General features: G+C 35.5%; 2 protein-coding genes across 3 annotated transcripts in view; one reads left to right on the top strand and one right to left on the bottom strand.

Moving 5' to 3' along the window:
- LOC142348656 (large ribosomal subunit protein mL54-like) overlaps positions 1-26,174 on the top strand; it is a 285,508-nt gene that overhangs the window by 69,965 nt on the left and 189,369 nt on the right. The window lies entirely within an intron of this gene.
- Positions 1-26,174, bottom strand: part of LOC142348061 (uncharacterized) — a 69,827-nt gene that overhangs the window by 18,101 nt on the left and 25,552 nt on the right. Inside the window, exons 2-4 of the mRNA XM_075399228.1 lie at positions 23,642-23,774; positions 12,702-12,850; positions 2,412-2,545 (exon numbers count right to left, since the gene is read on the bottom strand). Of these exons, the coding sequence (XP_075255343.1) occupies positions 2,412-2,545; positions 12,702-12,850; positions 23,642-23,774 (416 nt within the window). The remainder of the gene's footprint in view (positions 1-2,411; positions 2,546-12,701; positions 12,851-23,641; positions 23,775-26,174) is intronic.

The following is a 26,174-nucleotide window of genomic DNA, read 5'->3' as shown; positions in this document are numbered from 1 at the left end:
CAACTGATTTACTTTCTTTTTTTAAATTGTGAGCTGCAGTTGTCGTTATAAATCTGGTAAGTTTGTTTTCTTTCTGAGTTTATCAACATAAGTTAAGTTTCTAAGCTCTCAGATATTTTCTAAGTTCTTTTCTGTGCTTTCAAAAGACAAATTCAAAGAGAGGACAATCTAATAAGAACTGTGATCAAAATGAATTTCACATAAATTGATATGCTCTGCCTATTGAGCGTAAAACTGGTTAGAAAAAAGCAGCCCTGGGGAACAAGGAAGAACGGGTTATAATGGAGAAAGCTCAAATTGAAGAGCTTCCAGGAGGTTGGTGGCAGAGCAAATCAGCTCTGAATCAGTTTTTTAGGATGGCCAGTATTCTTCAAGTCACACTGGCCAGTCTTGATTTTTGAGTAAAATTTACTGCATGAAAAATAATATATTCAACTTTGATTCCACCAAAAAGGTTTGCTTCACATGCGATTCGAACTTCTACTTGGGTACTTGTAACTTTTAATTTGCGTATTGAAATGTAACCACTAGACTAAATGGGCTTCGTTGTAATTGCCTACAAACTAGCATATGTATAATTAGTGTGTATACTACTATTGTAATTACGAGTTATAAGCTATAAAAAAATGAAATTACTCTTCTCAACCCTAATTTGGGGTATGAATAAATTTAGACTATACAGGAAAAGTTTAGTCTTGGCGAACTACATGACCTCAATATAATCATAATGAAAGAAGACTGCACATATAGAAACTTCAAATATTCTGGAGATGCAATGTTTTTGAACTGAATTAAAGGTTTTACTCTTGATTTGTTCTGGTTTAGCGCTGAAATGCTCTGAGACTCAAGTCCATGTAGCCCAAATGGCATCCAAGTAAATTATGCTGTCTAAAATCCTCTACTGGTTCATATTCACAATAGTTACACCCGTTAACATAAAAATATCAAGTCAATTAACACTTTTTTAGGTATTAAGATGCAACGAGAAAACGTTTGCCAACTTTTTGACCTGTCACTTTTTTCGGTTGCGAAACTAGAAATCTTAGAAAAAAATCTTTTTTTTAAATTATACATTTTTCTTATTTTTCCCAATTTCGTTACTCTCCAAAAAAATAAATAGATTGGCGACAACTGATAATAGCAAAAGACATTCGCGGCAGTGTGCTTTATAACCGCTTATAAATTGTTAGTGGTGAACCAAAAATGAAACGAGGGTGTGGGGGAGAAATATCTGTTAGCAGAGATCACCTATGATGTCGCATGATCATTGATTGCATGTAGGGAAGCAAGCAAGTTCTTTTTATTCTCTTAAGAAATTTCCAAGAATTTTTGTAATCTAGCTGTCAACGAACAGCTGAGGTCATTCCGCAGTCGATTTCCCAGGCCAAGGCCACCGCTGATTAGACCAACTTCGAAAGCAGAATTCACGGATCATGCGCTCGAGTTACATAGTCTCATGAAAACTTCAAGTGCACGAGGATCTGTGCAGTGGTCAAGACTTGGTCAGAGACAGAGGTAATTTTGGTCTGGGATGGTCTGATCAGAAGCAGATTTGAGCTCACAATAGTCTGATCAGAGGCTGACTTGAGCGCATGAAAAACTAGATGCAGGGCGTTTTCAGAGCATAGTACGAGCGCACAAAAAATGTTTTTGTTTTCGTCTTAGGACATTTATTTAGAGGTAAGCTAATTATTTTGATCTTAGATGGTTTGATCAGAAGTCATTTGGGTTCGGTTCCTCAACCTTGATTCTTAACTATCTTGTTACGTTTCTTAGACTGTTTATAATAATATCGTGCTTGCACTCAAACCAAATTTTGTCAACCTCGAAAACTCATTTGACTCAAGTTTTGTGTTTGCAGTGAACTAAACTTATGATTTGATACATGATATTCTATGTTTATTTCATTGTAAAGGTCTAGACAGTTGTTTTTGAAACAAATTGATGACTAAAACATGTAAGCTTTTGAAGGTCAAATAGTTAGAGTCAAGAAGAGTAAGGTCAAGAATTTTAGAAGACAATAAAAAGGTTTTTGCTCAACATACTACATCAAGCACATTAAACTAGAAGAGAGTCTACAAACTATAATGTCATTTTCTGCTCTTAAAATTTGAGCATATCTTTTGTAATGTCATTTTCTGCACTTGAAGAAGCGCACATCTTTTTTTAGTCTCAGGGGCACACCAATGTATTTTCACAGTTTTCTTGTTTTTGCTAACTTTTGTGATATTTTTATGTTTACTAATTTCTTAAAAATGATCTTAGTATGTTTGCTAATACTCCATAAAACTATATATGACTATGAACCACAAAACACTTTGTAAGATTGTTAAAATCTTTTTATTGTGTTAATCCCGAGATATAAAAGTAACAAATAAAGAAATATAATTGCAAAGCAGTATGTTACAAACCTTTAGCAAATTGAGTCGTTTATTGAAACTGTGGAAATCTAAAACTCGCTCCATGTATCTTTTGGGAGACAAACCAACTTTTTGTCCAAATTGTTCGTAAACTTCTGATTGGTCATTGCAACAACTTCCGGTTTCTGAAATATGGGTTAATCCGGTTAATCCAAAAATGGGCTATGGCCCTCGGTTGATCTATAAATCCCAAAAAAGTACTTGGAAAATTGGAGGGGAGGTAAAGAAATTGATTTGTAACCCAATGAGAGACAATAATTTTTCTACCCTAATAACAGATAGTGCGTGCTGAAATTTATGAAACCTGAAGACACGTTTCTGTGGACTCATCTGCCCGTCTACAAAAGAGCCCTTGGACAAAAATTTCAAGAGCCTGTTGAGCGGGCCTGCTTGCGTCTCGATTTGCAATTGAATCGGCCATATTTCCGTAGGATATTTTGACGGACAATTAACTAAACTTATTTCAATTTCATTTATAACTACGATAACAATTTCAGTAATTACATATACACCATTTTAAAGTCCTTCTATTCAAGAAAAAAAAATTGCAGCTCATTAAAAAAATCAATTTCTTTTGAAATCATCCACCAAAATGAACAAAGTATCAACTCTTCTATAACTTTGGATTTTTTTCACCAACATTGGTTTTTCTCGATACTTTTAAATAAAGGCTCTAAATAATAATTGCATATGAATTTACTTCAATGCGCTCTAATTTACAATGGGTGAATGATTAATGTTGAGCCAGCACAGTTTCATCAAATTGAGTAAATAATTTTTCTGTTCATTTTGAACAAATAACCACCAAACGTATTAAAAAAGAAAAAATTTGTTTAAGCATGCAAAAACGCTGAAACTCTGTAGCCAGATTCCACTAAAAAAATTGAAAGCGGATTTTTTATATTTCCACGGATAAAGGGAACCATTCCGAGTTGATGATTTATTCGGAGGCCACATTTTAAAAATAGCAAATTAGATTCCTCCTCACTTGAGCATATATTGTTTACTGATATATTTGAAAAAAAAACTTTGTTTTAAACATAAATTTGGCAAATTAACCAATTTTAAGATTGATTAAATGTCGGAGTTAGCCACCAGCGTATGAACTCAAAACTAAACGAGCTCAATTTCATACAAATTACAAAAATCTTAAGAAAACTTTTTAGAAAGAATTTAATTGATTCGAAAGCTCCGAAAAATAACGAAGAGTCATGAACTTTTTGAATTGAATTCAAGAGATGTTTTACTTCTCCAACTTTGATCAAACTTCTTGAGTTTCATTGTTACGGAGAAAGATTGAGAAATTTGAAATTTTCGACTTCAGTTTCATAAAGCAAATGAAGAACCTGACAGATAAATCTTGATATTTGTCTTATAATAATGGTGATATAATTAACTTATTTCATCACCATATCATCATCTTATGATTAATATCATCATCTTATGATTAAAATTAATTCGTATTCCTATTTTTCAACATCTCTCTCTCTCTCTCTCATTATATTATTGTCCGATCAGTGAGATAGCTGTAACGGCTGCTCTCCTTGTGTTTCACAAAGAAAGTTTTACACCGCCCAGTTCGTTCTGAGTGGTTACAAAATCTGTCCGGATACTTCGTTTATGCAGTTCGCTTTTGTAACTGTATATCCGCTCTGCTGTACTTACCGTTGCATTAACTATTTTAGTTCGTAACTATTCGCTGATCTTAGTTTTTTCAACTATCAATTTGAACTGGATTGCTACAGATCACACAATACGGGATCTCTTTATGTATACCAGTTCAATCCGATAGAAAAAACAAATCGAAGACAAAGATATATGTCTAAGACCTGTATGTGCAAAAATATTTAAATTTAAACCTAATTTGTCTTTTAGTGTTTGTACTCACAAGTTGAGAATATCAGAAGTTGGGGTTGTAACAGTTGAATTTCAGCTCCAATAATTCGTTGATCCAAGACAAAGTAACAGAATTTACTGCTCAAGAATAAAATTTTGAATACAAGACACAGTAACAATTTGCTGCTCAGGAATATTTCTAGTTCAAGACACAGTAACACGTTATTTACTGCTCAAGACAATTTGTTTTGCAAAATTTTGCTGGGTTATACTTTCAGCCGTTTTCTGCGGCTACTACGTTGAGTTCTGTGTGTTGCTTTTTGTTATTTCCCCCTTTTTCTCCTTATTTCTCACGTGACAAACTGTAAATAGAACTAGAACTATAATTACAACTATTAAATGACTAAGACAACAGAAAGTGTTTTGTTTCTATTTTTCCCGCCTATGCAAGCTTGTTATTCCTTAAGCTCAGCTCCAACATCGCCGGCCCTGTTTTCCTTCGTGAAAACATCGTCAGTTGGAAGTACTGGAGCGAGCTTCACTACGGGCCTCTTGTAGTATCCATCTTTTGTTCGGATTGTTGCTGATCGAATCACTCCGTCGGAACCTTCAAATGTTTCGGTTATTCGACTCAGATTGTAATATCCACGTTTGTCACTGTCTTCCACTAACCACACAAGATCACCCTGCTGAAGACATCTTTCCGTTGTGGTCTGCCATTTCTTTCGACTATTCAACGTTGGCAAGTAGTCTTTACGAAATCTGTCCCAGATGAGGTCTGCGTAAGCTTGCGTTTGTCGGAAGAGCTTTCTATGATCAACAAATTGCTCTGCACCTGATAGATACGGTAAACAAAGGTTCTTGTTGCCAAGTAGGAAATGGTTCGGAGTAATAGCTTCTAAATCCGTAGCATCAGAACTGACTTGTGTCAGCGGTCTAGCATTCAGCGTCTGTTCAACAAGACACATCGTGGTTGACAGAACATCCTCCGTGACAGATCGATTGCCCAGCACTGCGTACATTGCCTTCTTGCAACTCCTAACCAGTCTTTCCCACACTCCTCCAAAGTGTGGTGCTGCAGGTGGGTTGAATTTCCATCTGATACCTTGTTGAATCAGATGTTCTTCAATTTGCCTCTTGTTCCATGCTGCTATATACTCTGCCAGTTCCGTTTCAGCTCCAACGAAATTTGTCCCGTTATCGCTAATCATTTTGACCGGTTTGCCTCTTCGAGCAATGAATCGCATAATTGCGTTCAGACAACTATCAGTGTTCAGTTTTGGTACAATCTCTATATGTACCGCACGTACAGTAAGGCATTTGAATAGACAGCACCAACGCTTTTCGTTTCTTCGACCAATCTTTACTGTGAATGGTCCGAAATAGTCTACGCCCACATTCGAAAATACTGTTGATGCGACTAATCGTTCTTCAGGTAGATCTCCCATTACTGGTGCCTTTGTTTGGGCTCTTCCCTTTCGACATCTAATGCATTTGTTTTTGATCGATCTCAAAGCATTTCGTATGCCTAGGATCCAGAACTTCTGCTGAACTATGTTTCTGACATGTTCAGTACCTTCGTGATGATTTTTCTTATGTTCATTTTGCAAGAATAATTCAACTACATGGTGCTTCCAATGTGACAGTATTGGATGCTTCGTTTCGAAGCTCAATTGACTTTTACCTATTCTGCCTTGGGCACGAATAAGTCCTTGCTGGTCTATGAATGGTGAAAACTGGAGGATTTTGCTGTTTTTTGGAATTTCCCTTTCAGCCTTGAGAGATTTCATCTCTTCAGTAAATTGTTCTTGCTGCAGTAGTATGAAGATGCTTGCTTGTGCATCCTCTCTTTCTTCAACACTTAGTGTTTTTGTTGCCGGTTTGTATTTTTTGAATACACGCTGTATGTATTCCATTGTATTTACTAGTCGATTGTAATTGCTGAATCGTTCCCACTGAATCATCGGCTTCTTCTCTTCAACCTTTGCTGAGAAGATCATTTCGTCGTTTTGTTCATCTGAAGCAACTGTTAAATTCAACTGTTCAGGCCATTCGTTCTCTCGTTGCTTCAACCAGGCCGGCCCAGTGAGCCATTCGCTTCTCTTAAGTTCGTCAACATAGATCGCTCATGTCCCGATGTCAGCTGGATTGTTAATACCACTCACATGATTCCACTGTGAAACATTAGTTGTATCCAAAATCTCAGCTACTCTGTTTGCAACAAACACCTGTTGCTTACGGTGGGAGCTGTGAATCCATTGCAGAACAGTAGTGGAGTCTGTCCAAAAGATACAACTGTGAATCTTCGATTCGTGTTCCTTCACTATCTGTTCTTTAAGTCTCACTGCCATCACTGCTGCTTGTAGTTCCAAGCGTGGTATGGAAAGGTGTCGCATCGGTGCGACTCGGCACTTTCCGATTACAAATGCTATGTCTGCTGAGTATTCTTTGGGCTTTGAACGTAGGTATGCCACAGCACACATTGTGTCTTCAGATGCGTCGGCAAACACATGAAGTTCCCATTTGTCCTTGGCTGTGCTGAAGTATCTTCTATCAATGCTGGTTTCTGCTACTTCTGGAAGCTGCGCCTTCCACTTCAGAAACTCTTCTTCTTCGTTAGGTTCTACTGAGTTGTCCCAATGTTGTCCATTTTTGCTCCAGATGCTCTTCAGGAGTCGTCTCATATGGACACTGAATGGTGCAAACAGTCCAAGAGGATCAAACACTGAAGAAACTAGAGATAAGATCTTCCTTTGGGTGATTGGGGTCTCAACTTCTTTGCTTGTACCTCTACAAACCTGTAGACTATCATCGGTAATCGTCCACTGAAGCACAAGCAAACCTTCCTTGCCGGGTTCTACTTCAACCTGCTTTGTGTTGCTGATTGATCTTAAGTCCTCTGGGATTGCATTGGTTACCACTTCGCTGTTGGTGATCCACTTCTTCAGTTCAAATCCATGTTTTGAGAGAAGAGGTTGCAGTTGTTTGAAAACCTTGATTGCTTCTTCAGGTGTTTCGACTGACTTGGTGAAATCGTCCATGTAGAAGTTGTTTTGGATTGTTTTTGTTGCAATTGGGAACTCGTCTTCGTTATCGATCGCTACTCCCTTCAGAGCGTAGTTGGCACATGTTGGTGAACTCTTTGCTTCGAAAACATGACGTTGATACTCGTAAATTTGCACAGGTTCGTTCATTGTTGGTCGCCACAAGAATCTCAAGCAGCTTTTATCCCGTTCAGGAACTTGCACTTGCAAAAACATTGATTCAATATCTGCGGTTAGGGCAATTGGTCCTTCTCGAAATCTGAATATTGTTCCGATCAATCCGTGTAGTAGATCGGGTCCGGCTAACAACTTGTCAATTAGACATACATCCTTGTATTTTGCTGCAGCGTTGCAAACACGGCGAAATTTACCTGGTTTGTTGGGGTTTAGTACTGGATGGTGGGGCAAATACCATTCCTTTCCGAAAGTGCTTTTGACTTCCGATTTACCGAGGGTCTTCACAAATCCTTTTTCAACATCTGTATCAATTGACTGCTGATACAATTCTTCTAAATTTGGGTCTCGTTGGAATCTTCGTTCAAGTGAGTAGAGCTGACCAAGGGCTGAGCCGTAGTTGTTTGGGAGATTGGGTTCTGGTTCACTCCAGAGCATGCCCACTTCGTACCGCTCGCCTGTAAACTTTTTAGTGCTCTCTAAAAACTTCTGAGCTTGTTGCTCTTTCTTTGATTGACTTACAACATTAATTTTGGAAGCATAAGTTTCTATGTCCCACCATGATTGGATATTTTCTGCCACATTCACATCTTCTGTGAAGGCAAAATGACAAACATTATGACTTTTCTTGCCTGTCATGGGACCACTGACTGCCCATCCTAATTCTGTTAAGACGGCGAAAAGGCTCACTTCGTGTTCCAATCTTATAGTCCAATGGACGTTGAATTTCGTAGGCATCTTGTCCAAGTATGATGCCTACTTCCATCAGGTTGAATCTTCTGTTTGTGAGAACATTCAGGTGTCTGAAGTTGTTCTTCAGTTCCTTGTAATCATATGTTGTGTTTCCCAACGAGATTGATGGGTGTACAAACGCTTCAATCGAATGCACCTTTGAATGTAGTCCCTTTATTGTGATAGGAACCTTCTCTGTCCTCAAATCTTGCGTCCCATGTATGCCAGCTATGTTTAAGGTAACGTCCGTGCCTTTGGCTTGTAGTTAATCCTTAACACTTTGATCGATGAATGATACTGTTGAACCACTATCGAGGAAAGCGTAGGTAGTCAACCTGTTACCACCACTCTGAACCGATACCGGAACTATTTGAAGAAAACTAGTAACTTGGTTACTCTGGTTGATTGTTGCTGCGCTCACGTTAACTGCGTGACTACCCTCGTCCATTTGAATTTCTAAGTGTAGCAGTCTGTTGTGCCTTTTGGTACATCCATTTATACCGCACGGGTGGACTTTACAATCTTTGATAGCATGCCCTTTCCCCAGACATCCATAACATAAGCGTTCTTTCCTCACTGCCACGTATCGATCATTCACACTCATGTCTTTGAAAGACGGACAGTTCCAAATTTCATGAGTGCCATCGGCTAATGGACACTGATCGCTTTGCGTTTGCTTGGTTTCTTGCAGGTTTGAACTTGCACTGAAGTTCGATGTCTTCAAGAATCGTTTTTCTCTATTTGTGTTGCGTCTGTCTTCTTCTTTGCGTTCCCCTTAAAACGCTGAAAACCCTTCATACACGAATGCCAATCGTGATAGCCATTTTTCAAACATGATTAGATCAGGCCAGTCCTCGTCTTTATCATCGACGTAGAACCACCATTTTTCTTTAAGAACCTGTGGTATTTTATCAACTACCATGTACAATGTCGAACTTGATTGCAAATCACCAATATGTTTGTACTCTTTAAGCACGTTCACGAAGTTAGATACAATAACAGAAAAATTAATCAGGCTGGTTGAATCATGAGGTTTCACTTGATTAGCTTTTCGAAGGCTCTCGAGCTGCGCATCTATAATTACATGCGGTCTTCCAAATTTTCTTTCTAAAATGTTCCAGGCAGCACTATAAAACTGTTCAGAATAGCCCATTCCCGAGATTGCAGATTTTGCTTTGCCTGTTAGCAGAGTCTTCAAATGGCTCATTTTCTCTGAGTCGGGAATCATGCGTTTATCTGCTGTTGCTATGAACATGCTAGACCACTCAGGCCACTCCAGTGGGTTTCCGTCAAAATTGTTCAACCTCAATTTTGGTAAACTACTGCTTGAATGTCCAGTGTTGTAGTGCCTTCCAGCTATCGGCGATATATCCCGCTCTTCAGCACATACTGGGCGTTCACGAGAGTTTGGGTACCATGGGTAATGCCTATGTTTATTCCGTTCAGGGCTGACGTCGAAGCGAGCTCTTCGTCGAATTGGTGTTTGCGTGTCGTTCATCGAATTCGCCCACTCCGAGACATCTCTCCCTTTTGGGGTCCAATTGAAAGGTGACTTGTCACGCGCCTTAGTCGATTGAGAACGTAAGTCATCTTTCTCCAATGCTGTTCTTTGCAGTTGGCGCTCTAGGTCTCGCTCCTTTTGCCGAAGCTGATGTTGTATCTCTAGTTCTTTCATTTGCATTTCTAGATCCAACCTCTTTTGATCAAATTGTGCTCGTTCGATTTGCAACTTTCTTTCAAGTTCAATTTCAAATTCCTTTATTCGTTCTTCAAACCGACGTTTCACTGAAGATGCTTCCGAGGCGTTTTCTGTATCCTTGTAACCGTATTCGTCGTTGCATTGCTTGTGTTACCATGGTTTTGGTTAAACTCTGGAATTCCAACGTTTTGTTCTAACTGATGCATATTAATCGCAGGCGGTTGCTCTTCATTGGCATGAAGAGTTGACTGGCTTTGCTGGCTTGACATGTTTGTCTCTCCGTGGATATACGGTAACCACTCTACGTTCAAATATTGAAAGTATTTTTCTGTCTCAAGTTTGCGTTTTAAAGAAATATCTGGGTCTCGGAGAGTCTCAGCTTTCTTATTCACGAGTTTTTGAATGCTGTCGTCCAATTGCAGTATCTGCTGATAAAGAGTCTTGAGCTTGCTTGGTCGATCTCGATTATCAATGAGCTCAAAACCTTCTTCCTGTTTCTCAATCCACTTGTTTCGCAATTTGTTGATCTGTCGATCCAAAACGCTTTGACTCTGTGACGGAGTCACTTCTTGTGTACTTCGGGACTGCAGCTTGAACCTCTACAGCTCCTTTATTTGTTTGCTTTAATTGAGTTTTGCTTTTCAGCGTTCCTATTTGCTTTGCCTAATTGGCTTTGCGTTGTTGAAATGCCTGTTGAGTTTTGTTCTCGTTCGTCGATGACTTCGTCACTTCGACTGTTGGGTTGGACAGCAGTTTATTCCACTGTCCGGGTCGGCGGACCAAATGTAACGGCTGCTCTCCTTGTGTTTCACAAAGAAAGTTTTACACCGCCCAGTTCATTCTGAGTGGTTATAAAATCTGTCCGGATACTTCGTTTATGCAGTTCGCTTTTGTAACTGTATATCCGCTCTGCTATACTTACCGTTGCATTAACTATTTTAGTTCGTAACTATTCGCTGATCTTAGTTTTTTCAACTATCAATTTGAACTGGATTGCTACAGATCACCCAATACGGGATCTCTTTATGTATACCAGTTCAATCCGATAGAAAAAACAAATCGAAGACAAAGATATATGTCTAAGACCTGTATGTGCAAAAATATTTAAAGTTAAACCTAATTTGTCTTTTGCTGTCTGTACTCACAAGTTGAGAATATCAGAAGTTGGGGTTGTAACAGTTGAATTTCAGCTCCAATAATTCGTTGATCCAAGACACAGTAACAGAATTTACTGCTCAAGAATAATATTTTGAATACAAGACACAGTAACAATTTACTGCTCAGGAATATTTCTAGTTCAAGACACAGTAACACGTTATTTACTGCTCAAGACAATTTGTTTTGCAATATTTTGCTGGGTTATACTTTCAGCCGTTTTCTGCGGCTACTACGTTGAGTTCTGTGTGTTGCTTTTTGTTATTTCCCCCTTTTTCTCCTTTTTTCTCACGTGACAAACTGCAACTAGAACTAGAACTATAACTACAACTATTAAATGACTAAGACAACAGAAAGTGTTTTGTTTCTATTTTCCCCGCCTATGCAAGCTTGTTATTCCATAAGCTCAGCTCCAACAATAGCATAAATTAAACTCTCGGTAATAGAAATTTATTTTTAAACCTCCACTTCCCTCAAGCTAATGAACTTAACATAATCAAATTGTTCACGGATTAGGGCACTCCAGGGCGAAAATTTTTTGCATATCAAATTTGTGAAATTGTATAAACACTAGCTCAAAATTTGTATATTTTCAGCTTCAATTCAATATGAAATTGAAATTAGTTAATTTTTCCCACCGTTGGTAGAGATCACGACATTGAGAAACCATAGAACATAATTTTTTTTCAAATCTCATAGGGAAATTCAGTTTTAAAAATAAATTTTTGGGCACTCTTTTCCACAAGCACTTGAAATCAGTGAGGTGTCATGCCAAACTGCATCGCTTTCGTTTGCTTGCTCTATAGTTTTTGTCATTTATTTTACATGCTTGTTTTTGCCTAATTGTACATTTGAAGAAAAACGTCAATAATATTTTTGATTTTTTTTTCAAATTGAGATGGCTGGCAGAAATAACCTTTTAGAAAATAATTTTCAGAAAATAATTTAGTTGTTCGTTTCTCGTTACTGCTAATAATATGCACATGCATTTTTAACTTGCATTTAGCAATGTGACAAAAAACATCGACTAAGCGCAATCACAATTATAGCAACTTATTCCTGCTATATGCTATCGTATAACGTGTGTCATTAGCCCGGCTCACCAATCAAACAATTTTCCTTTATTAGATACTAGGTGATATATGATTTGTCGGATCTTTTCCGTTTGTGCCCCGCAGCTTAATGGGTGCATATTATTTGCACCCCCAGACACGCGTGCCATATTTTCACGATGATTTACGATGTAATGGCACGTGCTCTGTAAATGGGGAGAGCAAAAGGTACTGGGACGGGGGCACAAAACGAAAATGATCCGAATTGTTTGATTTCTTTGGGTTCATAGTACGCCAAATGAAGAATCTGTCTGGCCGATATTAATGGTGACAAAATCAAGCAGCCAAAATAAATAGAGTTTTATGATTAGAGAAATTTTTACAATTGTACTAAAAAAGCGAATATGGTCAGAATGAAATCAAATATGGCCATTCAATAAAATAAAAAAAACGTCAAATAGATAGAACACGCCCGTAGAACTTCTTTTCACATAAACAGTATGCAAATTGACGCCAATTTTTGGCCTAAACTATACATAAGGGTCTAGTGTAATGTAAACTAAAAGTATATTATAGAATGAAACTTTACCAAACGAGTTTTTCTTGGATATCGAGAACCAGTTAATTTCCTCAAAAATCTCTCCAATCAGGTCATAGAACTCAATGTAGTCGTGTATGTGTGGAAATCTTATGCTCTGCTTCTGATCTACATACACACCAGCATGGCAGAAATTGTTGCTGAAACAAAAAGTTTATCACGTCAACAGAGCCGGGTGTCAGAGGGTGTAAGCGAATAATTTAACAAATGAAATAGATCTGTTAAAATTGTGCGTAGTTGTGCTTAAGGTTTTTAAAGTTATAGTTCTCGGGGCTTAAAGTGCTGAATGAAAATAACTTAAGCATTTGTAAAACGTTTATGTGCGAAAATTCAGCATACAGAGGAAAAGTCATGAGAAGAATGTGGGAAAAGCCAACTAGAGACCGAGTTACTATAGTTTAGCAATAAATATTTTCTATTTGAGTATAGAAAGAATTTGTGCTCAAATTTAACTCGGAAATTAGACATCGAGAAGCAACACTTTTTGGGGTTTGTCGAAAAAAAAGAGCTGCTGTGCTCTGCTGCTCTAGTCCTCTAGAACTATTAATGGCAATTCAAATCATTACGCCACAAACATATACCCAAATCGTCACGGGCAAATATGCCCGATCTATGTATCTCGTGTTCGTTTTTCCTATGTTAATTCATTGAAAATGCAACAATGTTGCGGAAAATAGCTAATTTAGCAAAAACAGGCAAACTTGAAGGGAATTGCGCAGCCGGTGATCGCAATCTAAATTTTAGCCGCAAAAGAACAGTGTGTATCCTATTTTTCGCGCATTTTGTATCACGAATCTGCTTCATTTATGTATCGATTTTTCGCACGCAATATAACTCGATTTCGCACTATAATCCGCAATTAAGCCTAAATTAATGCGTGTTTTGTACAAAAAAAGATTATCAAAGCTCTATTACTTCTAGTACTTATTACTACTTTGTTACTACTTTTCAAAGGCAGTCCCATAAAATCGGCAATGCCACAGTGATGTTTAAAGCCTTTTATGAGCAAGGGATTTTTCGGAAAGAAATCAGTTTTTGTGGCGCTGGGAGGTACACCATATATGCCACAAATGGGCCACTTAACATAGACTTGGACATTCCCACATTGACAAACAAAGCCATTTTGAGCGAGGGATTTTTCGATAAAAAATCAGTTTTTGTGGCACTGGGACTTACATCATGTATTTCACAAACTAGATTCGACTATTGAAAATACATTTGGCCAATGAAAGTAGATTTGGTCGTTGAAAATAGATTCGGCCAGTCCCACATTGACCATCAGAGCCTGTTTTGAACGAAGAATTTTTCGAGAAAAAAATAGTTTTTTGGCACTGGGACGTACAGCATATTTTTCAAATTAAATTGAAAAGCGCATTTAATTAGGCTGAATTGCGGATTAGAGATACTTTTAATGCGAATAATACATAGCTAAATAAGTGGAAACGTGCTACAACACTTGTTACTTATTTTACAATTTTGAAGTTTTCTATTTCGCAAAAATGGCGAAAACCCTTTTCCGAAAAATAAGATACAATGGATGTCTCCTAATTTTGTTTTCCACAATTTTTGTATCGAAATTTCGAGCGAATTTTATGATGGCGGACAATTTGGGATACACCTCTGCGGTATAATGTTAATCATGGCTTAATCATTTGCCGTCCATTCGGAAAAACCAACCGAAAAAGCCCACTTGTCTTAAAGAGCTGCTGGCTTAGAGCGCTTTACCATGCCTAACGTGTTTTGGCCATGACCTGGCATATAAACATGGTTTTAAAAAAATAGAATGAGGGTGTTACCAGCGCGCTTATTTTCCACATTTACGAGGTAGGTGAAAGACATATATTTTTTATTTTTTATACGTTTGAAGATCCATATCCTTGGTATGTGCTGGAATGTCAAACTCCGGAATCAGCCCAATGCATCGCAACCGTGCTTCCGTTACAATTGTACCAATATCCAAATGCGTATAAACGTGTGTTTGTGGGTTAAAGGCACCAAAATAGCTCGATCTGGGATATGTTTTGCTTTCAAACGGAAAAGTTTGATTCATCTATAATATGCCAATGTAATACATTCAGATTTGAAGCTTCCATAGCGTCTAAATGTTTCATAAAAACTTGCATTGATAAAAAGTGAAGTGCAGTATAAATTAAAAAGCCCTAAGCTGGAACTCTTGGAAATCGTGTATAATAGTTTCATCAATAAGTGATCTGATATTGTTTTTCTCGAAATACAATTTACTTTTTTCGGCTGCTATTAATCAAGTCGCTTTTCAGCACTTTACAACGTCGGTTTCTTTGTTCGAACACTCAGCAGTACTTAGGGAAACAAAAAACTTAAATTCTCTTGCAACACTTGGCAAAATTAACATCTTATTTATCTCAGGGCGCAGATATTACGCTAGTTGAGCCAAAAATGTATATTTTTGCAGCAAGACCAACACTTTAAGCACTTTGTCAAAAAACAAAAATTATATTGGACAAAAATATTAATCAAATATCTATCATATAACAAAGATTTCGTTTGCGATACTTATATAGCAGATTGAGTCTTTACGGTGGAATGAATTACTTTGTTTTTAGATTTGACGAGTTAATACTGGAAACTCACCAACTTGATGTGTGTAATTTCTAACAGCAAAGCCTGCTCGGAAGCAAATTAATTGCGAGTTTGAAAAGATTTCATTATTTTATTAACTGTAAAAAATGCTCAGAAATGTATTTGCGAAAAATTTCTTTGATTACTTAACTGTGAACTTGGTTGACGCACTAACGACAGAAAAATTGCTCTCAAACTATATAATTACAGCCTGATTCCGCGGGCTCAGTAAAATGAATGGGTGTTAGGGTGAAGCCTGGGGGGAAATTTCACTAACAGGCTCTAAATGACGTCAATGGTTGTTATTTTATACCACCTCTAAGATTTAAACAAGGAAAATGACACCAATTTTGGTACAGTTTTCATTTGACGTTTAGTATCAAATTATCGCCAAACCAGTTGAAATCCTAAAATAGTCAAACTCAGTACGAGCAAAAAACAAGAAGTTGAGAGTGTAAGAGTTGTTCCAAAAATTAAAACTGTCAAACAATAACTTTGCATAAAAGGGACACATGTCTCAAAATAATAGCTTAAATAGAGTAATTAAAATCTTTTTCTCGGCTTTTGAGAATGAAAGATCAAAACAATAGCAATTGATTTATTTTAAGTCATTTGAACAGTAATAACAAATTTAATTCGGCAATCTATTCAATAATGGTTAACAAATTCAAAAATCGGGGTGAATATTATGAATGATATTTTGATGAGTCATAACTAACAGAAAGCAACAAAAAAATTTAGTATTAAATATTCCCACAATAATTTGAAACGGATGCAAGGATAAATAATTGCTCACAAAAACTGTCAAAAAAAAATTGCCAAACCCAAAAAATAATTACAAAATTAATTTGTTAGTCTTTCTACATCTTGTCATACATTAAAATACTTCCAGTTACTGAAATTTGCATTAACTTGGCAGTTTAGTTTCTCTTCGAACCAAAATTCTCACACGTTCCTCAGAATCAACGGTTATTGGTGGAGAGCTAAGTCTTCAATTTCATTAATCTATCAGAACCTAATATTTGAGCAATAAAAAAAGGAAGCCATAGTTTTGATATCAAAAGTACTTGGAAAAGTCATTCTATCTCAGTGGAATTAGTGTTCAGAATCTAAAAACATTTTGCTCACCACCATCACATTACTGAGATCTGACAGGTCATCCATAGAATTCAATGAAGCCTTGTCAAGTAATGCCATGAAGCAGTTTAAGGACACTGTGCCAGAAACTTTTCACCAAACTAACAATTCTCAAACGAATTTGTCAAAAAATTTGATCCAATTTTCATTTCTAAAAAGTAGTTAAAATGGACATCCAGAACCATTAAAGCAAAAGAAAACGTTCAGAAGCTAACTTAGTTTGATACGGGCAGCCGAACGTAGATGTGATTGATTTTTTCCCGAAAAAAAACCAATAGAAATTTAAAACTTTTCACGAATTTTTCAAGATCAACTTTTTTGGCTGGTTATAAACAACACAACACTCCATAGACGTGGTAGTAATGAATTATAGCCTACAAGCATAACAGAGTTTGAAAAACAAATAAATTTTGAAGCCTGTAAAATTAAAAAACGATGTTGAAGGAAATTTCGACAACGAAAGCTAACTCTTGTTTTCCAGGATCCACTATAGTAGAAACTGTTGTTCTTTTTAGATTTAAATACATTTATTATTGGTATTAAATAGGTTCTGTCCGCCAGGGAAACAAAAACAAAGAAAACAAGTGAGATCTTTTCAAAAAAAAGAGGCTGAATTTCTTGAGGCAGAGTCCACCAATGTCTTCTGATTTCCAAATCTAGTAAAAACTATCAGTTTTTTATAATGAAAAAAGTCATTAAAATGGACCTAGAGACTTTACACATTTTGCTTTTGCACATTTTGCTTTTGGTAATCATTTTGCTTTTGGCAACCATTTTGCTTTTGGCAACCAAACGTGGATGTGATAGATTTTTTCCGAAAAAAAAATTTAAAAAGGTTAAAACTTCCACGAATTTTTCAAAACCAACATTTCTGGCTGGTTAGACACATAACAACACTCCATATACTTGGTAGTAACGATTTATAGCCTACAAACATGAAAAAATTGAAAATAAATATGTTTTGAAGCCTGTAAATGTAGAAGACGTTTTGAAGGAAGGTTTTTCGATCACGAAAGATAACCCTTGTTTTCCAAGACCCACTGTAGTATAAACTGTTGTTCTGTTTAGATTTAGATACTTCTACTAGTGATAAAAGCCAGGTTTTGACCGCCAGAGAGACAAAAAAACTAAATTAAAAAAGTGAGATTTTTTTTAAAAAAAGAGGCTGAAATTCTGGAGGCGGAGTATACCAATGTCTTCTGACTTCCGAATCCAGACGAAATATCAGATATTTGTTATGAAATTTCAAAATTAAAATGGACCTACAGAACCACTAAAACTACAGCAATTGGTCAGAAGATAACACATCTTGCTACGGACAGCCGAACGTAGATGTGATAGATTTTTTTCCCGAAAAAATTTAAAACTATTACAAATTTTTCAAAATCAACATATCTGGCTTTTTGATTCCTCACAACACACCATATACTTGGAATTAAAGATTTATGGCCAGTTAATGTGAAAAATTTGTAGAAAAAGAACTAAATTTGGAAGCAGGAAAATTAAAACACGTTTTTGAATGAAGAAGAAGTTTTGACCACGAAAGCTAAATCTTGTTTTCCAGGACACGCTAAAGTAGAAACTGTTTTTTTAGTTGAAAATTTTTAAATACTACTGGTGGTAACCACTAAGTTTTGACCGTCAGCGAACCAAAAATAATTCAAAACGGTGAGATAATTTCAAAAAAGTGACTGAATTTCTTGAGACAGAGTTTACCAATGTGTTCTGACCTGCAAATCTAGAAAAAAAAACTATCAGCCTTTTATTTTGAAAATTGTAATTAAAATGGCCTACAGAACCACTAAAGCAAAAGAAAATGGTCAGAAGCTAACAGATTTTGCTACGGGCAGCCAAAAGTAGATGTGATAGAATTTTTCCCGAAACAACATATTAAAAAACTTCTACGAATTTTTGAAAATCAACAATTCTGTCTCTTTAGAAACATCACAATACTACAATTAGTTTGTAAAAACGAATTATAACCTACAAACGTGAAAAATTTGAAAAAAAAATAAATTTTAAAGCTTTTAAAATTAGAAGAGGTTTTTGATGGAAATTTCTACCACGAAAGCTAACTCTTGTTTTCCAGGACCACTATAGTAGAAACTGTTGTACTTTTTAGATTTAGATACGTCTACTGGTTGCAACTACTAAGTTTTGTCCGCCAGCGATCCAAAAAAACTCAAATAAATGAGACATTTTCAAAACAAGAGCCCAAATTTCTTGCGTAATCATTGTCCGCTGACCTTCAAATCTAGAAAAAAACTATCCAATTTTCAATAACAGAATTGTCATTTTTATTGTTCCGACCCTCTTGAGGGGGGAGGAACTATATACTCAACTGGGTTTTTTTTGTTCCGTGAATTTTCGCCGATCGATATATTCATCGTAGAGAGTTGAGACTGGTATCAATAGAAAGCTCGTCCGGCGTAGAATATGGAATTAAAAAGATTTTTTTAATTTTCGTTTTCCACAGGGAGTTATCGAGGTTTAAACTTCTGAGAAAAGTAGAGTGAATTCACGTTGTTTTTATTCACATTTTCCGGAATTTTTGCCTAAATTTTCGTCAGTTTTGCTAAAATTTGCAATAATTTTTAAGAATGTATTCGTTTATTTTATTTTTGAAGACGAACAAGCATTGTTGATTGTTTTAATTTAATTTTTTTGGTCAAAAAATCTGGATAAACATTTCAAAATTTAGCCTTTTTCATCAAAAACAGCACGAAATAAGCTAATTTAGTTCAATTTGATTAAATTTGACAGTACACCCCCAAACAACACTCATACAACCTTTGTAGACTCAGAGGGGGCTATTTCTACTTCAGAGTCCGCTGAGAGTTCTCTGTAGTTAAAACTTTGCCCTTTTTGCTAACTTTATTCGTTGATTATCAAAAATGCAGAATTTATTTTGAGTTTTCAATTAACAAATTGTCCATATCTACAACATTCGAAAGATCAATTGTTCCTAACGGACAAAAAACATTAGCAGGGATAGTTTTGGGCCACTCTTGGACTGTTACAATCCAAAAAAAATCGGGTTGTAATCAGTCGGTCTTTTTTTTTAAAAAAAAAGACCTTTTTTTAATAATAAGGAAAAGAACTTTTTTTAATATCAAATCAAAGCTCAGGAGTGATAGGTCCAACCAATTCGCTTACTAAGCAGGTCGAAGCTAATGCATTTAGTTTTTTACTTGAAAGTTTATGGTCGTTTCTTTTTTTAAAAAAAAATAAATGACTTTTCAATAAATAATGGCTTAAATAACTTTTCCTCTATTTTTTTCTTAATTTGTTCAACTTCCAGCTTAGTTTCAGCAAAGAAAGAATGCTTCCTCGTTCTACTGATTTAACATTTATTCTCAATTGCAGCTTTAAGCCTAAAGTTATTGTTTTCTGGCTTTGATACTACAAGATTTCAGATTTTTGTTTGTTTTGATATTTGCCAGTTTTTCACGTTTTCTAATTTTGTCACATTATCACATTATCACAGTTCTCATGTCACATTATTAGCGTTCAGAATAAGGCACATATTAAAATCGTGAAACATATACATCATCGTTTTAACGCCTCGACGCCTCTTTCTTGAAGAAATCAATTGAATTTTTTAAATTTTTTCTAACTGTCATTTATACTTTGTCGTTTCGGTCGTATGAAATTTCCTGTATAGTGATAGCTTTCATTGGCTTTTCATGGACAAATAGAAGACCGATATTCTGATATTGGTATATAGCTATTAGCAGACAATTGTTTTCAAAAATTAAAAAAAAAACTTTTCAATTTCGCAATTTTGTTCTTTTTATGTTTCTTTTTGTTACCTAATCTCGTTAGTTAATAACAGGTCAAATATGACATTATGGGTGTCAAGAGAATAAAAGGGATTGGTGTCCCAAAATCTTTTTTTAAAGAATTTGTTATGACCTTACTGGTTTCGACACCGGTTTTTCACAAAAAAAGAGTAAATTAATTTGATTTTTGTCATATTTGACGTTCTTTTGTAGATGAAAGAAATATTCTGGTTAATTGCAGCTCTCGAGGGCTTCTTTTTCATGAATAAACGACCCTATTTAAATAGTTTTTTTTATTTAATGCCTTTCATGACATTGAATGTAACTTTGTTTCGCAAAAAGAAATTAAAAGTATTACTTTAGCACTTCGCTTTTTGTCTACTTGTTACTTAGTCTTACTAATGAATGGCCACGTAATACATTATAGCTGTTTGAAAAAGGCGCAATCGAATACTTTTTGAGGGCCAAAATATGGCTTGACGGTTTTGACAGTGTTTTCGGGCAAGTTTCAATTGAAATTTTGTTTGTTTTTTTGTTGTTCTTTTTAGCCGCTTTAAAAAATGAATAAAGACAAGTCCTAATGCCCTTCTATAGAAACAGTTGTAATCGTAGATTTGTGGTAATATTATTTGATTCATAATGGTATTTATTAATTTGTAGTTAACTGTTTCAAAAAAAATAAGTTAATCTTTTTACTTTACTGTTTTTGTTCTTTTTTGTATAATTGTTACCAAACCTTTTTATGGACTGGTCGCATATGTTTTCTGGTGATTTATAAGTTATTTTTGTTTAGTTTTAGGTTTATCTGACGGTATGTTGACTTTTTTATTAAATTTAGTTTTTAAGAGGGACATAAATTTTTTGATGTAATTAATGTTTGTTGTTGTTGTTGTTGTTTGATTTTGCTGTTCGTCTTGACTCGCTTTCTTAATATTGACATATTACAGCAATCTAATGCATCAATTTTTACTCCACTGAGTTATTTGCTTTGGAGGCTATCTTATCGTTCATACAGAATTTTTTGAAAAAGACTTGGACTTTTTGGGATTCGCAAAAAATATTTTTGGGGTTTTTCTATCTGCTCCTCATTTGTTAGACAATTATGCCAAAATTGTGGATGGGCGGGGTCGGAACCTTATGTGCCATCGCACATTAGCGAGCCGCCTTGTTGAATTACCGAATCACTAAAGCAGAAGAAAAAAATAAGAAGCTTACACTATTTGCTACGGACAGCTAAACATAGTTTCAATAGAATTTCTCCCGACAAAAATAAAAAAAATTAAAATTTTCACAAATTTTTCCAAACTATTATTTCTGGTTGTTTGAGCACATCAACACAATCCATACATTTGGTAGTAAATAATCAACGCGCAAAAACAATAAACAAGTGATAAAGAGCAAGATTTTGATGCTTGTAAAATCAGAAGACGTTTCCGATGGAAGAATTTTTGACCACGAAAGACAGCTCCTGTCTTCCAGCATACAATATAGTAAAAATTGACTGACCAAAAAGATAACAAAGAGGTTATTAAATAGAGCTCGATTAAACTCTTTGACAAGTTTTTAAACAAAATTTATTTTTCAGTGAATTAAAATAAGAAATTTGACTTTTTCTGAAAAATCTCTCAATATTTTTTGATGATATTTGTCGGATTTTCAAGTCAATGATCTTTTCTTGGTTAACAAAAACCTTTATTGGTTTCTACTTCAGTGCTCCTACTTATAGTGCCCCTGCGTTTTCCAGTCAAACACTGATATACAAGATCTTTTTTGAGCGAGGGAATTTTCGGAAAAAAACCGATAGCTCGATTTTTCGAATTTGTTTTTAAAGTTGTTTGTTTTTAAATTGCTTTAAAGCTTTAAAAACTTAGTTTAAAACTCTAATAAAGTGCTTATTACAAGATTATTAAATCAATTTTGCATGCTCAAAGTGCGCGGTTTTAATTAGGCTTGGTTGAGGATTGGAGATACTTTTAATGTGAATATAAGATACCTAAAATGAGCGGAAACGTGCTACAAGAATTGTCACCTATTTTACAATTTTAAAGTTTTTTAAAGCTTTTTCTGAAAAATAAGATATAACGGATGTCTCCTAACTTCGGTCATTTTACGTATCTAATTTTCGAGTGATTTTTACTAATGCGGAAAGTTTGGAGTAGATTTTGGGGCAAAGAAGAGTTTATCACAATTGAAGCAATAACATTGGAGTATAATTTTTAAGTATGAGTTTCGCAAACTTTCATAATTTTATTAGAAGCCCTAATTTTTCTCATAAAATGTTATCTAGATTTTGTAAATAGAACGCATCTTTTCGAGAAAGAGCAAGAATATTTTGTGCTCCTTGAACGGGGGGGGGGGGTGGGGGGGGGGGGGGGTAGGTAACGGAGCAAATTTCAAATTTTGAATTAAGAGGTCATTATGACAAAGTCTGGGCAAACGGAATCTCATTATTCTCCTTGTTTGATTGTTTTTATTCAACTGGAAAGCCTTTATATTAAAAAAATCATTTTTGTTACCTTATTTCAATAAAGTAGGTAATCTTTATGAGAAACAGGATCTGTTTTTTTTCAGCATAGACATTATAATTGTTTTTGGTTCTATCTGAACAAACTAATGCTTGTTTTTGCTCTTTTAAGGACTTGTACAACATAAAAAGAGCTGAGACTGTCCTTCATAATTGGAATATGATGATCTAAAGTTATACAAAATGAAAAAATGTGGATTATGATATTCTAGTGGGGGTGTGAATGGAAGGAAATTTTTTTAAAGATCAGATCAACTTCTTCTCTACACAAAAAAACCAACAAACTGCAGAAGATCTTTCTATGTTTTATATTTTGTAATAAACAAAAAAATTCCTTTGTTTATTTGACCCTTATTACATTTAATTTGCATAAACGTTATTTTTTTCATTCCCCGCAATTTTACATTTTCATTCACTTGTAACTTTTAACAGTAATAAAAATTTATTAGCAATCTAATTACTTCACAAAAAATTGTTCTATATAACAGTTAAAAATGATGGAAGCCAACGAGGGTTCAACATGTTGCCAATTTCGTTTTTATCAACGGTCATGTAAAAAAGTATCATTGAAAAAATAGAAGCAGTCGTGACCGCAAAACTTTTGCGCCCGCCCATTGAGATAGGGTGATAAATTCGAATCAAAATCTTTGAAGGGATCTTTTTGATAATTTTGATAGGTACAATATCAAAGCTCTTGAATATTGCACATTTCAACAATATAACTCTTAATTTCCTTTTTTCAACAACTTGTAAACTTGCTTGATGTACTATTAGAGTTTCAACCGGGGCATGCATAAACAGCACGATGGGGCATGATGGGGCAACAAATTTTCATTTAATAGTTCTGAAACCTGAAATAACGAATAAAATATCCGGTTATTGGAACTAACCTCAATTCTGCACAGGCTTCATTTGGGAAAATTCCACTGAATGGATCTGGCAAAATAAATAACAGTGAATTCCAGCCAATCAGAGGAGACAGTGACGGTGAGTCGGCACGGTTCCCAAATCCGACACGAAACACTAAATGATGTTAAAGTGATATTTTTCATCATAGATCGACCTGGCCGTTCGTCGTTAAACCACCCTTTTTGCGAAGAATTTTTTATTGAAAAAGAAAAAAGAGGCCTGATCAACCCAATGCACGGGAAAGTGAGCCTCCAATATGAAACATCACAGCAGTGTATTTAAATTTACCGCTATAACGCACTGTATTTTAAACTTAAACAGCAATATGCTAGGCTCTAGAGCTGCGTCAAAGCGTTCCATTAGTACTGTTCTAATTAGGTGAAGAATACGTTTTTAGGCCCTATAACAGTTTTGACTATAGGGGAAAGACTACGAATTGCATTGCCAGAATAAATCACACACACGCTAGGGTTTTATAACAAGAAAATGTTAATTTCTCTTCATTGTCAGAAGAGTTCCTACATTCTTTGATATATTATTGCCTTTGATGTATTTTTAGTAAATATACAAGAATACAGCTTAACAAATAAAATTCATAGTTGAATAAAGGACAATTTTTTTGAAAGTACAAAAAAGTTTTTAAGTTTTTTAAGTTAGCAATTTCGATTTTTGCTTACTCTACTTAACTCTTTTTAAAAAAAATGACGTCAATGCATGAATAGCCGGTGCATATTAAGCAGAAACTTACATTGACGTTTAAGCCTTCCCATGTCGAAATTACTACTCTCCCCTGATTACCCCCAAACTGATGTTATAGTGGGGGTAGTTGTCTATAGGGGGTAAAACGATGTAAGATTAGGTCGTTATGGCGCTAATGGGGGTATTGGGGGGATTTTTAGATTTTACCCCCAGAAATACCCCCCAAAAAGTAATAGTAGGGGGTAAAACGATGCAAGATAAAGGGTGTAATGGGGATAATGGGGTGTAGATTCATATAGATGAACTGTAAAGAATTGGGCAAGCATTGATGTTCTAGATGCTGAGGAGAACCCGTGGAGAGTAGTAACAAACCTATACACCCTATGACAATTTTTGGCTCTTTTTACCCAAACGTGTTCGATCATGCGCGCGGATGAAAAGTTCTTGGCAATTATTCCCTTTTAGTTTAGGACTGTTGCCTGAAATTGTAAAAGACTTACCTTTTTGAACAGGATATGTTGGCTTGCCTCTTTAATAAGTAATATAAACACACTGTGGAGAATACTGTCTGTAAACCCGGCAAATACCTAAGGGCTTTAAATCCACTCTATATTTGTCACGAACACTTTTGCGTAGAACACTTTCTAATGTGAATAAACTATATATTGATATTGCGTAATCAGGGTTAATTCCTGCATACGCAACTTTGAAGCACACAACTTTATAAGTTTATAAGGGATATTTAAACCCTGTGAAAAAGATTGTTTGTATACAAACGTTTGCGGGCTATAAATCCAGTGAACACTTTTGCGCAGTAGCAGAAATCTGGGTGTCTAATTTGAATAATCTATGTATCGGTATGCAGTCTCACGTTGAAGATTTTGTTTTTTAACTACATGTGAAACGTCTGGGTAGGAAGCGTTCTGATGAAATTATTACCTAAGGGCTATTTTTAGAACACAAACTCAAACTCGAACTCGAACTCGTCTGGCTCAGACTGTTAATAGACTTCCCTTTCATTTATTACACAATAAGCCATATCGTTCAGACGTATTACATTTTGACGAAATTCGTATCCGAAAACAACAAGTTCGAACACGATAAAAGGAAGTAATTGATTCTTCAATAGAATTTATAAAAAAAGGAACAAAAAAAGCATTCTGAAAGATAATAATTTACTGAAACTTTGACCACATCAACTGTTGTTTTGTCCGGCAAAGACCAATTGACAGGGAAGACAATCTTCGATTAGAAAGAACACAAGTTGAGAGTAACTTCCTGCAATTTAAATCAGGTTAATTCATCATTTGAAAAGAAATCATTGTTTGAAGTTATACTAAGAAGTTAGGTCCTTGAGGAATCCGAAAAGTATAGAAACATCTTTTTTTTTAGTTTTGAAGGATCTATCAGAAAAACGAGTAGTGTCAAAAAGAACATTTGGGTGTAACAACATCTTGTCACCTTAGTTGCAGAGAATAAAATTACACAAAAGACGGAATAAACCTTGTTTGAATTCCGAGCACTTCAAAAACAAATTGGCATAAGGAAGCAAAAAAGAACATCTGGAAACCAGAGGAACAGAATTTTGTTTGTCTATCATCAGAGCGCATCAAGAAACCCTAAGCAAGAGTAGTGGTTCAAAACAGAAAACTTGTGCAAAGTAAGTTAAAAAACTTCTTTTGTGTTCATGTAGCTCATCCATCGTTTCAACCTATATAACTCATCCACGGATCAAAACAAGGTAGTCGGAAAACATCAATTTTGCTCACATAACATATGTATGAGTCATCAAAGGTTAATTTTACATCATTTTTT

This window comes from Convolutriloba macropyga, chromosome 10, assembly GCF_964194025.1.
Source record: "Convolutriloba macropyga chromosome 10, txConMacr16.3, whole genome shotgun sequence".
NCBI classification, from domain to species: Eukaryota; Metazoa; Xenacoelomorpha; order Acoela; family Convolutidae; genus Convolutriloba; species Convolutriloba macropyga.
Note: the sequence above shows the minus strand (reverse complement) of the source record. Positions and strands in the feature narration are given on the sequence as shown.